General features: G+C 35.9%; 1 protein-coding gene across 34 annotated transcripts in view; it reads right to left on the bottom strand.

Moving 5' to 3' along the window:
- Window positions 1-14485, bottom strand: part of SLC4A10 (solute carrier family 4 member 10) — a 428088-nt gene that overhangs the window by 195453 nt on the left and 218150 nt on the right. For all 34 annotated transcript variants that reach the window (XM_085001241.1, XM_085001266.1, XM_085001254.1 and 31 more), the window contains one exon: window positions 8270-8351. In XM_085001241.1, the coding sequence (XP_084857367.1) occupies window positions 8270-8351 (82 nt within the window). The remainder of the gene's footprint in view (window positions 1-8269; window positions 8352-14485) is intronic.

Here is a 14485-nt window from a genome sequence, read left to right as displayed (position 1 = left end):
ACGTGTAAGTATAACTAAGTCCCCATGCTGTACAATGGAGAAAAATAAATAAATAAATAAAATTTACAATAAAAAAAAACCACAATGATATATCACCTCACATCCATTAGAATGGCTACTATTTTTTAAAAAATTGGAAAATTTCAAGTGTTTGCATGCTGTTTTGGCTGCAAGGTAAAATTGTATGGCAGTTTCTCTAAAAATTAAAAACAAAATGACCCTATGATCCAGCAATTCCACTTATGGGTATATACTCAAAAAAAAACTGAAAGCAGGGTCTCAAAGAGATATTGCACACTCATGTTCATAATAGTACTATTCACAAGGGCCAAGAAATGGAAGCAGTCATATCCATCAGCAGATGAATGGATAAACAAAATGTAGTATAAACATACAATGAACATTATTCAGACTTAAAAAGGAAAACAATTCTAACACATGCTACAACATGGATAAACCTTCAGGACATTAAGCTAAGTGAAATAAGTCAGTCACAAAAGACTAATACTGCATGGTTTCACTTATATGAGGTTTCTAGAGTAATCAAATTCTTAGAAACAAAAGGTAGAATGGTGGTTGCTAGGAGGAGAAGGAAATGGGGAGTTGTTGGCGTTTTGGGGGAGGGGGGCTTGTTTTTCTTTTTGGCTAAACACGCAGCATATGGAAATTTCCAGGCCAGGGATCAAACCTGTGTCAATGCAACAACCAAAGCAGCTGCAGTGACAACGTTAGATCCTAAGCCACTGCACCATGAGAAGACTCCAAGTTGTTGTTTTTATAGAGTTTTGGTTTTCCAAGATGAAGTTGTTCTGGAGATTGGTTACACAACACTGTAACCAACCTTAAATGATACACTTGGAACTGATTCAGATGATAAATTTTAGGTTATGCATTTTTAACCACAATTTTTTTTTAATCATTAGGAAAAAAAATCCAGTTGACAGAATTTCCTTGACTAGAAATCAATCTATTGTTTCAGTCAAAGTGGCTAAAATAATAGCATATCATCTTTAGCTACTGAATTTTTTTCTTTTTATTACATCTAATTATAATATGACACACTATTTTTGGTGACCTATTAATTTATTCTTAGACCTGCAGAAAATATAACAATGAAATATCTGAAAAAATAAAATATTCATTAATATTTTTAAGTGCAGGCATCCATTTTGAGAAAAGCTTGAAAGGGGTGAACGATGAAGAGAGAATGGAGGTAATTAGGAGTAACTGAAGAGGCACTTCGTTATTTTTATTGGGCCCATGTGGAATCTGACCCCACCTCTACATCCATCCATCCATCCACCCTGGAATTTCAGGCTCAGGACAGTGTTGCACACTCTTTAATGTTGTCCTTTAGTCAGATTTGCTAGGAAACAGATTCTCAAACACATTTGTCTTTTCAAGGCCCCACATACTTGCCACTTCATTTGATCAACATAGTGAACCAACATGATGCTCTGAAGAATATCCACTCAACCCAAATCCCTTTGGATTCTGTTATAATAAAGGTTAGGAGAGGTAACACAGCCTCGGAGCAAGACAGTAAATGTATATCATTATACTTCCCAAGAGAATGTTTACTTCTGATACTCCGCGGTAGTATGAGAAAAAAAATATGTATATTTGCCAAATCAACAACTACATACCATGTACCTAAGGTCATGTTAACCTGCTTTAAAAAGATTCTACATCTAAAACAACAGCTGCAGTTGATTCTACCACTTGGTAGAGTTTGCAGTAGTCCACCACCATCCTCTAGGATTAGAAAAGTTTCTATAGCGGTCAGACTCATGCATACTTTAAATCTTTAAAGATGGCACTAATTTCAGCAATTTCCTATCATGTACAATAGTGATTTTTATTTAATATCATGGCCAAGGCAATTACTTTCAGAGCCTTCTCACCCACTACAATAGTTCTTAACCCCACAGGCTAGGAAACCAATGTGATGGTCTTGCCAACTACCAAGTAGGCCTTTAGGGACAGAGTTTAGGGACAGAGTGGGTCAGATTCCTCAGGAAACAGACTCAGAGATTTTTGTTCAGGGAGGTTGTTAAAGAGAACTGTCAGTAGTAACACCTGTGAGGAAATACGGGCTGCAGCATTTGGTAGAAGCTGAATTATGGTACATCTGCAATAAAGGCCACAGTTGACTACATAGGAGGCTCTGAAGCTGACATAACGCTTCAAAACTGTACCAAATTGAGGCAAGACTCTGGGCATTTATATTCCTTCATTGATTATTTATTTATTTGTCTTTTTTTTTTTTTTTTTTGTCTCTTCTAGGGTCACTCCTACGGCATATGGAGGTTCCCAGTCTAGGGGTCTAATCGGAGCTGTAACCGCTGGCCTACATCACAGTCACGGGAATGCCGGATCCTTAATCCACTGAGCAAGGCCAAGGATTGAACCCGCAACCTCATGGTTCCCAGTCAGATTCGTTAACCACTGAGCCATGACAGGAACTCCCGTTGATTATTTATTGAATGCAGTATGCCATTCCCTTCAGTTGAAGGTGATTTCTGGGGAAGAACATATCTGTGAGCTAACAGCATGCAAAAACCAATGGCAACTGGGGAAATATGTGCCTCACTCTTTGAGAGAGGATATTAGTGGTTCATCAAAACAACTACCACTATGGTTTCCATATATAACAAATAAAAAATGATAAATTAAAATACTGTATGGTATATCTACACTATAAATTATCTACTGTTTAAAATTCAAATTTAACTGAGCATTCTGTGTGTTTTCTGGCTATTCTATCTACTACACATGTATCAGAGGTCAAGTACTAGAAAGATTTTTTAGGATATTAATGAATTCCTCCTTTATTAATTTTATACTTTAAACAGCACTAATCTCAAATGGATGTGGGAGAGCAAAAATTAAATGGGTTAAGTACAACAATGTTTGCTCTACTCAGAATCCTGATGTGGTCTAATTGTAGAGATTCAATGCTGCTCACTACATTTTTACCACAGTATGCTTGGAAAGAACACTCTGGCAATATTCAGAAGGTGGATTGTGGGGGAAAACACAATATACAGAGAGGGAAAGAATTAGAGCAGTGGCAATGAAAATGAAAAGGAAAGGATAGGGAGATAAAGCCTGAGACAAAGTCAGATAACTTACTGACTGAATAAAAATAGGGGGTGAATAAAATCTAGTACAATTGCATGCTCTTGATTTTAAATAATGGGAGAAGAAAAGAGAGAATAATGGCACAAGATACATGTAAAACAAAAGAGGAAAGAGCTTTGGAGAGAGAAAATTACACATTTGACGTATCATTCATCAAAATCTATATGTCAATATATTATATACTACATCAAGCTGTTAATATTAGTCAGATGATCATTTTCCATTAAATACACTGCACCTGAGACTTTATAGATATTTTTAACCACCTGGCATTTCTACAAACTGTACTCATGGTGCTGGATTTTACCAGTATTTTTATTAGCTAAATATGTACATGTAAGTTTTGAGAAACACTAATTTTCAAATTAAAATTTTTAATTGAAAGATAAGTTTATAAAATGTGTGTTTGTATTCAATAGCAATTCCCAATTCTATTTCACTTAAAATAAATATCTCTTGTTATGCTTTATTCATATTACTAAAGCTCTTGAAAAGTGGAACTATGGTCTTTTCTTAACTAGACAAAAAGAGAAATTACCACCATCTTACCCTCAGTAATGCCACCTCTCTCTGGCACTCTCTGACTTTATGTTACACTACTTGTTGAATTTTCCTGAACCATGACATCCAACTCATTGCCCCTACATTACTTCTGATGCAGGGTAATCAACCTGGGAACCGGTAACAGAGCTATTAATTCTTTGCATGCATCACAGCAGAATCCTCCACAGCATCCTCAATGCAAGAATGTTTGTCTACTTAGTATGATCTAAGAGCAGAGCAAATATTTAGAAAGTCAACATAAATAAGGATGTTCTTACTTTCAAAATTCTAAAATATAGTGCTACATTTGCATTTTACGATATTAATTTCAATCACCAGTAACTTAGTCACAAGTATTCATTCTGGGATAAAAATACTCACTATAGACATCAGCAAACAGAAAAAAATCTGATTTATCTAATTGTGTTTAGTTGATCAGAAATATCTTTTAATAAGCATTGTACACTATGTGTATTTCCTAACCATGCTCAGTTAAAGCAAATGTATGTAATACATGTTGACATAATAATTAAAATGACATTATTAAATCTTATTTTTGTATTATGTGTTTTCCATTCAAAGGGACCATTCAGTATTTTACTGTAATTATTTTTTAAATACCACCTGTTAACTTCCAATTATTTTTATATGGATTATCAATCATAATCTTTAAACCCAAGGTGGCTATTACCTGGAACTGAGTAAATTTCTATGCTAAATTCTTGCTTTATTAGGTTTTCCTATGTCAGTCTAGTAAATATACACATAGCTTGTCATGGTATGATGTAAATAAAATAGTAAATATACTGCTAAAAAAGGTAATATAATAGCATTCCAAATATAAAGAAAAATTAGTGGAGATTTTATTTTTTAAAAAATAGACTTTTTTTTTTAGAGAAATCTTAGGTTCACAGCAAAATATAACAGAAGAAGCAGAGATCCCATATAGCCCCTGCTCACCCTTGCAACATACATAGTTTCCTCCACTATTAACACCATGCAGAGTGGTACATTTGCTAAAATTGATGAACTACATTGACACATCATAATCACCCAAAACCTATAGTTTACATTAGGCTTCACTCTTGGTCTGGTATATACTATGAAAATTTGGACAAATGTATAATGACATATATCTACCATTATCATACAGTATCATACAGAATAGTTTCATTGCAATATTTGTGTATCAACTGCAGATTTTTAGTTCGCAGTTATTCTGAAGTTTTGATATGAGTCTATATATATATATGAGTATACATATATATATATATGAGATTATTTTAAGTTGTTGGTCTCTTAATTGCAAGTGCACCTCCAGTGTCCTGCATTTGTACCCTCCTCTTCCCACGATTTCTGATTTTGGTGGCATAATTGTGTGTGGATGTTTTCATATCTTTACTGAATATATACCTTTACTGGTGAGCCTTGTCATTTGTGGAATTTTTGTTTCTGGTTGCAGCCTTTTCTTTTCTGCCTAGAGACGTTCCTTTAGAATTTGTTGTAAAGCTGGTTTAGTGTTGCTGAATTCTCTTAGCTTTTGCTTATCTGTAAAGCTTTTGATTTCTCCTTCAAATCTGAATGAGAGCCTTGCTGGGTAAAATAATCTTGCTTGGAGGTATTTTCCTTTCATCACGTTAAGTATATCATGCCACTCCCTTCTGGCCTGCAGAGTTTCTGCTGAAAAATCTGCCGATAACCTTATCGGGATTCCCTTGTATGTTCTTTGTTTCTTTTCCCTAGCTGCTTTCAGTATTTTCTCTTTGTCTTTAATTTTGGTCCATTTGATTAATATGTGTCTCGGGGTATTCCTCCCTGGGTTTCTTTTATATGCTACTCATTGCACTTCCTGGATTTGAGTGAGTGGTTCCTTTCCCATGTTAAGGAACTTTTTGGCTATTATCTCTTTGAATATTTTTTCTGTCTCCTTCTCTCTCTCTTCTCCTTCTGGCACCCCTATAATACGGATGGTGGTGCGTTTAACGTTGTCCCAGAGTTCTCTGAGACTCTTCATTTGTTTTCAATCTTTTTTCTCTTTTCTGTTCTGTATCCATAATTTCCACTAATCTGTCCTCCTCCTCACTTATTTGTTCTTCTGCCTCTTGTACTCTGCTGTTGGCTGCTTCTAATGGATTTTTTATTTCAGTTACTGTATTTTACATCTCTTCTTGCTTAAGTGTTATATCATGTATCTCTTTGCTCAGTGTTTCCTGTAAATTATCCATCTTGGCTTCCAGTTTATTTCCAATGTCTTGCATCATCTTCAGCATCAACAGTCTAAAGTCTTTTTCCTGGAGGCTGAGAATCTCCTGATCACTTAGCCATTTTTTCTGGGGTTTTTTCTTTCTCCCTCGTCTGAGTTATAGTTCTCTGTCTTTTCATTTTTATGGGTTTTTGGTGTGGTGACCTTTTTGCCGACAACAGAGTTGTAGCCTCTCTTGCTTTGGGTGTCTGCCCCCCTTGTGGTTGAAGTTGGTATTGGGGCTTGCTGTAGGCTTCCTGATGGGAGGGACTGATGCCTGCTCCCTGATAGGTGGGGCTGATTCCTATCCCTCTGGTGGGTGGGGCTTTGTCTCTGGGTGAGATTAGAGGCAGCTGTGTGCCTGGAGGGTCTTTAGGCAGGCTGTTTAAGGATGGAGGGGCTCTGATCCCACCTGGATTGTTGTTTGGCCTGGGACTTCTCAGTGCTGATGGGTGGGGCCAGGTTTTCCCAAAATGGCCACCTCCAGAGAAAGGTACACTGATGAATACTCCCAAGAGCTTTGCCTCCAATGCCCTTCCCCCACAACAAACCACATTCACCCCCTGTTTTCCCAGGAGATCCACCAAGAACTGCAGTTGGGTCCAACCGAGATTCCTGTGGAGCCTTTGCTTTGCCCTGGGACCCAGTGCATGTGAAAGTCTGTGTGTGCCTTTCAAGAATGGGGTCTCCATTTCCCCCAGTCCTGTGGAGCTCCTGCACACAAGCCCCGCTGGCCTTCAATGCCAGATGCCCCAGGGGCTCTTTCTCCCAGTGCCAGATCCCCACACGTGGGAGTTTGATGTGGGGCTCAGAGCTCTCACTCCTGTGGGTGAGTCTCTGTGAACCAGTTAGTTTCCAGTCTGTGGGGCTTCCCACCCAGGAGGTGCAGGGTTGTGTATATTACATAATCGTCCCTCCTACCTCTTGATGTGGCCTCCTCTTTGTCTTCTGGAGTAGGGTATCTTTTTGAAAGTTTCCAGTCCATTTGGTTGAAGATTGCTCAGCATTTGGTTGTAATTTTGTTGTTTTTAGGAGAGAAGCTGAGCTCCAGTCCTTCTATTCTGCCATCTTAATCCTCTAGTTTCACTGCCCTAAAAATGCTCTATGCTCCATATATTCATCCACTTATTTGATTTTTTTTGAACGATTTTTAAGAAAAATTAGTTTTATATTATCCATAAGTTATGTTTTTCAGGTTTTATGTTCCCTTCAATTAGTGTAGTGACTATGTATAGCATAACAAATTGCTATACCTGCCCAGTAAGTACAACCTTTCCAGATCTTGGGTGTTTTCTGTGCCTCGAGCAAAATGTCAAGTACAGAGTGGATATAACTTGTTGAAAGTTGTCTCTAAATAGTATATTAACTCTCCTATTATTTAATTATTGTAGCTAAAGATAAAACCCAAGAACAATAAATTTAATTGTAATTTAAGTGGCTACAATGCAATTGTTAAGAGGAATAAACGCTTATTTTTCAGCTGCAGTGGATTTTTAAGAGCTATCTCGAATTAGTTTTACTTAAGATGACTTGCTTTCACTTTTCAAAAAAAAGATTAAAAATATCATATACTTTGTTATCTCACGAGTAATAATTTCTTGTTAAAAATTAAATTGAACTAATGGTGTATATACATAAATTGTGGTGTGATAATAATTGTCAATACTTATATAATTCTTATACCAGGTACTATTCTAAGTATTTTTCCTTATTTCTCAAAAAACTTTATGAAATATATTCCATTCTTACTCTTTTTTTTTAACAACAGAGAAGACTGAGGTAAAGAGAAGCTGCATAACTGGGTGAAGGTTCCAGGGACAGAACTGATATCTGAACTCAGTACAGTCTGGTTTCAGAGTCTCTACACTTAACCTGTTGCTGGACCATATCACCTCCCTATTGAAAAGGAGCTTCTTCCTATTGAAGAGAACACGTACAAATGATGCCTCTAACACTTTCCCACATATATCTAAGTAAAACTAGAATACCACCTGTCCTTAACTCCCTTTTGGTGACAGCCTACTCTGACGACATAGGCTGAGTTAGAGGCCCTTCCCCTCCTCCCCTCTCACATACCACCCAATATGCTGCTCTGTCATTAATGTCGTCTTTTTATTCCCCAGTTAATTGTAATTCTTTGAAGCAAGGATTATTGAAAGACTGGCACACAACATACTACAACAATATAAAAGTTCAATACATGTTGAATGAGTTAATGCTTCTCACCCTCTGCCACCACCACCATTATTCTGATATCAACTTTTGCAGTTCTCCATATTATAACAAACTTCACATCTCTCTGAAATACCAATGCTATCCCCTCTCCCGAAATAGTCTTACCTTCTAAATCTTCTTTCTCAAAGTGTGTTTTGAGAATTGAACGAGTTCCACCTCTATCCACAACTGCTTCTTCATCATTTCTCTATAGAAATGGGGAGAAAGAAGAAATGATAGTAATATATTCTCTTAATTTCATCAGATAAACTTTAATATGATCTAATCATTAAAGGACTTAATTCAGTAATTTAAACCTACTTATACATGACTATTCTATTTGATTATCAGGTGTTAGTTTACAAAAAGGGAGACTAAAATTAATTTGACCACATTTTCAGAGAAGGAATGCCATTTGATTTTCCATGATATTGAAAGCAGTCAAACATTCCATTTGGCATCATTTGTTAGTGAGATGAAAAATAGAAAACAAACAGTTATCCTGTCAATTTAGTAACGTGCATTTTTATCTCTGATAAAAAATTCCTGTTAATAAGATGACATTTTGAACTACATATGGAAAATATGAAAATCATTAGTATTAACATCACTAATGCTATGGCAGGGAGAAATAATTCCACTGCCATTATAAATGGTGTTGGGGGTAACTAATCTCTTGAAAGCAATTAGTAGCAATTATTAGGTAAACTACAACTCTAATTACTTTGCTTAAGTATAATGAATTTTATTCAAACTAAACTGTAAATTATAATCTTGTACATTGAACCTTCATTCAGTTTCCATAAATTTTTTTGCCTATTTAGTAGAGCTGAGCATAGGCTCTGTCTTTTAAACATTCTACACATACTCAAAACAATACATTCACTGGTTTGGTACTCAATAAAATAATGGAGGAGGTGTGAGCATAATCCATTTTGACTATGCAAGAATAGACAAAAAACAAAACACTGAATGAAATGAATTACGAATTATTTAGAGCTTTCATGAACACCTATGTAGAAATTGCCTTAAAAGTGAGCACTCAGCACAAAAGGAGAAATGAAAAGGTAGATTGAAATTGAATGAATTTTTCAAGATCTATTTCTAAGGCTATTCTAGTAAATGACTATTAGAAAAGTAAAAGTTTTCCATGTCTTCTTTGAAAGCATTTTAATTCCTGAACATAATTCTGATAGAGACTTATCCTCCATGTTTTGCAAATAAGAACTTTCAACTGTAGGATTACAGACATATTTCAACCTAAAAAGATCAGATCTCATATGCTTCAAATACAGTAAAATACACAGCAAAAGGACATGTTTTATAGCCTGTGGTCCTGTTGTCTTTCTGACAACTTGTGCTGACACAAGTCAGGGCAAAGTCTTTGAAATCAGAGTTAAAGAAACCTACATTATAAATGAGAGAAAATGAGACCAAAAATTAAAATGAAGATGGATTTCAGAGCCCATTGTTCTTGTGTTTGGTAAAGTTTAAAAAAATCTGTTGGTTTTAGCAATAGAAAAAAATAAGATGAGACATAATTTTCCTGAGCCAAATGCATGCAAGTTTCAACCTATTTTGAATCTGTTCTTGATACATTTATAAATCAAATTTATCCTCTGTGTGAGACATTTTCAAATATATGTCACATTAGAGTACAATTCTGCCCTCTGGGGTGTTGTTAGGAAGAAAGCCAAAAGCTAAATCATGCATCCTTGTTCAAAGGTCGGAAGGAGCACTATTCCATTATATCTCAAATGGCATGCTCTGAAAACTGTTGACCTAATTTTAATTTTTCTTTAAAAGAAAAAGAACTAGAAACTAAAATAATATTAATATAACTCAACGTAAGTGACTCATTTTGCACTTTCATATCATCCTCTTTAAATACTCTCTGGATGTTCCACAGAAACATCAGACGTTTGATCTTTTCAGCTAAAAATTTCAGCTAAAATACGTTTTAATGATGCATTCATTGAAATTCCTCCACTTTAGTTATAATTCAAAAGATCACTTCAATATTATTCAAGACTTTTTAACAAGTATTTCCTGCTCCCTTATTACCAAGGGCAAGTAAACATGAGGTGTGATGCAAATGCAAAGGGACATGTGGCACTGAGTGCCAGTCTATGTGGTAGGGTTAGGGTTAGGATTAGAGCCAAACAGAGCCCTAACATAAATTTTTACTTCATTTTTACTGTTACATTCTTTGCATTTGTTGAACATCAAGTACATTAATGCACCCTAATTTCCATATGTATTTACTTATCTAGGTATAAATTTTAGCACTGTGTAGGGAAAGAAGACATAAATATATTACTTTGCCTTTCAATACAATTAACTCTTGTTCTACTCTTAGGTGAATATTTATAAGATGATCGAGTCCAGTAAATAGTGTAGGACAAGGTTTTAAATTGGGGGGAACATGGCCCACAGTGAGATATATATATATCCCAACACTATCACATACTCATTTACGTAAAATCAAAACAAAAGTTTCACCAACCAGCAGTTACTCTTTCTATAAACAATGCACTTTGATATTTTCTGTTCCAGAGTATATTATTTCATTTAAAGCTCTTAGTCACTACCCATTAAATTTATTTCAAGATTTAAAAATGGCTTGTGACTTGTAATTTGAAAAATGTTGACATAAACGATGGCCCTGGGACAGAGTAACAGTAACTATTTCCCACAGAAATGTCTTCTAAAATTGTTTGTAAACATCATTAGCTCTATGAATATGCAAAACAAAAAATACATTTTTCTGATATACCATAACTCTTGAGCACAGCCATCAATGGAATGAGTAAATTTTCTAGTTTTAAAAACTAAAATCTAACAGTAATCCTGTGAGTAGGAAAATTCAAACTTTTTCATGTCCTTTTGATAACTCCCATTGTATTTAAATTGGTTTAACAGAAGAGGAAGCAGTTCATTTTCTAATCAATTTTTCTTCCCTAGAAACATTTATATATTATGTTTAAAAAGTAACCATTTTTTCTGCCTTTTTATTAGGTGTTATATATGAAAATAGTTTGATGTGCTATAAATCCTCCACTAACCCTTACAGATTCACCTTTCCTTCTAATTCACCACACTCTATGTTTTTACAAACTGCATCACTAGGATCCCTCGCCTTCTAGCCTCCTATTGAGTTCAACTAATGAGATGACAGAGGAGGAGAGAGACATGGCCCTTATTGGGTCATAGTTTGGCTATGGCTGTGATCCTCTATCAAAGACCAAAACTCTTGTCACCTGCTCTTCTACAGCCATACATCTTGCCAGTTTCCATTAACTGTTCCCCACCTTGCTCCTTTAGGTTTAGGAGTAGTGACAGGTTCTGGCTGTTGCAGGTTTCTGGGATTTCACTAACCCTGGTTGATTACTCTTTATCCTGCCTACACTTTTAAAAAAGTCCCTTCATTAAACTCTTTTTATCACCCTTTTTGAGTGATCATCTGTTTCTTGCTGTGACCCTGATTTACACATATCAGATTTATTTTAATGACTAAAACACATGACACCAAGTTTCATAGAGATGAATATATAATCAAAATGGTAACCTATGCCCATAACTTTGACTAAGAGATGTCTATCAAAAAATACCATTGAATGTTTAATTAGATATGTTTGTTTATCTTTGCTTTTATTTCTTTTGCCTTAGAGGATGGATTAAAAAAAATACTGCTACTATTTATATCAAAGAGTGTTTTGCCTATGTTCTCTTCTAAGACTTTCATTGTTTCAGGTCTTATATTTAGGTTTTTAATCTACTTTAAGTTTATTTTTGTATACAGTTTGAAGGAATGTTCTAATATCATTCTCTGACATGTAGCTGTCCAGTTTCCCCAATACCACTTATTGAAGACACTGTCCTTTCTCCACTGTATTCTTGCTTCCTTTGTCACAGATTAATTGACCATGGGCACAGGGGTTTACTTCTTAGCTCTCTATTCTGTTCCATTTATCTATGTGTTGGTTTTTGTGCCATACTATGCTGTTTTGATTTTTGTATCTTTGTAGTATAGTATGAAGTCAGAGAACATGCTACTAAGATTGCTTTAGCAGCATTATGTACAATAGCCAAGATAATGGAAACAACTCGTGTCCATCAACAGATGAATGGATAAAGAACATGTGGTATATGCATACAATTAAATGCTACTCAGCCATAAAAAGAATAAAATTATGCCATTTGCAACAATATGGGTGGACCAAGAGAGAATTATGTTTAGTGAAATAAATCAGAGAAAGACAAATACTATGTTTTCACTCATAAATGGAATCTAAAAAAATAAAATCAATAAATGTATATAACAAAATAGAAAGAGGCTCACAGATATAGAAAAAAACTAGTGGATGCCAGCAGGGAGAGTGAAGGGGAAGGGGCAAGAGAGGGGTATGGGATTAAGAAGATAAAAACTGTTATGTACAAAAGAGATAAGAAACAAGGATATATAATACAGCACAGAGAAATATAGGCATAAATTTTTAATAATTTTAAAAGGAGTATAATCTATAAAAATATTGAATCACTATTTTGTACACCTGAAACTAAGACAACATTGCAAATCACTTACATTGCAATAAAGGAGTTCCTGTTGTGGCTCAGCAGAAATGAATCTGACTAGGAACCATGAAATTGTAGGTTTGATCCCTGGCCTTGCTCAGTGGATTAAGGATCCAGTGTTGCTGGGATCTGTGGTGTAAGTCTCAGATGTGGCTCAGATCTGGCATTGCTGTGGCTCTGGCGTAGGCTGGCAGCTGTAACTCCAATTTGACTCCTAGCCTAGGAACCTCCATATGCCACAGGTGCGGCCCTAAAAAGCCAAAAAACAAAAAATTATATTGCAATAAAAAAACAAATAGCATCTAAATAAATAAAGTCACATCTGTATTTTTGAAAGATAATGTCTATATTAAAAGTGTTATGCGGGCAGAGCAAGATGGCGGAGGAGTAAGAGGTGAAGCTCACCTTCTCCCACAAACACATCAAAAAAATACATTTGCATGTAAAGCGACTCACATTGATTGCTGGCAGAAGTTAAACCTCCAAAAAGGGCAAGAAACTCTTGACATAACTGGGTAGAACAAAAGAAAGAGAAGAGAGAAGGAATCAGGACGGGACTAGCATTCCTGAGAGTGAGCCATGAAAGAGAAAAGGAACACACATTCTGGGAAGCCACCTAACTGACGGAAAGATCAGCTGAGTTGGCGGGACCTCAAAGTCGCTGAAAAATGCAGAAGCGTAGCGGGTGGACTGAGAACAGCAAAGCAGAGTGAGAGCTGCAAAGATTATCTCAACCACCAGCCAGGACACCTCAGCCTGAAACACTTAGGGGGAAGCTGGGCACTGAGACTCAGGTTCCAGAGGTAAGTCCCAAGGAGAGGACTGGGGCTGGCTGTGTAGGGTTAGCATGAGGGACTAAAGAACAGTGCACCATGGGCGGGGGAATGGTATGCCACAGACTGAGAAGGGGAACACCATGTCAGAAGGAACACGGGAGAAGGTCCAGACCACAGCATATAACATATAAAAAAGACCGTACACCATGACAAGGTGGGATTAATCCCAGGTTCACAAGGATGGTTCAACATATGCAAATCAATCAACATCATACACCACATTAAAAAAAGAAAAGTCAAAAACCAGATGATCATCTCAATTGATGCAGAGAAAGCATTTGACAAAGTCCAACATCCATTTATGATAAAAACTCTTACCAAAGTGGGTATAAGAGGGAACATACCTTAACATAATCAAACCATTTATGACAAACCCACAGCAAATATAATACTCAATGGAGAAAAATTGAAAACTTTCTCCCTAAAATCTGGAACAAGACAGGGATGCCAACTCTCACCACTATTGTTCACCATAATATCAGAAGTCCTACCCACAGCAATTAAACAACCTGAAGAAATAAAAGGCTTCCAAATAGGAGAGAAGAGGTAAAACTGTCACTGTATGCAGATGACATGATACCATATATAGAAAACCCTAAGGACTCAACCCAAAAACCACTTGAACTGATCAACAAATTCAGCAAAGTAGCAGGATATAAGATTAACATTCAGAAATCAGTCACATTTCTGTATACTAACAACGAAATAGTAGAAAAGGAATACAAAAATACAATACCTTTTAAAATTGCACCCCTGAAAATCAAATACCTGGGAATACACCTGACCAAGAAGCTAAAGGACTTATATGCTGAGAACTATAAAACATTAATCCAGGAAATTAAAGAGGATGTAAAGAAATAGAAAGATATTCCATGCTCCTGGGCTGGAAAAATTAATATTGTAAAAGTGGCCATACTGCTCAAAGCAATGT

The sequence above is a fragment of the Sus scrofa genome, chromosome 15 (genome assembly GCF_054392235.1).
Source record: "Sus scrofa isolate SSC_HxYL_T2T_F1_AM1 chromosome 15, Sscrofa_HxYL_maternal_Yorkshire_Landrace_v2.0, whole genome shotgun sequence".
In the NCBI taxonomy this organism is placed as follows: Eukaryota; Metazoa; Chordata; class Mammalia; order Artiodactyla; family Suidae; genus Sus; species Sus scrofa.
This window is presented reverse-complemented; position numbering and strand designations above follow the sequence as displayed.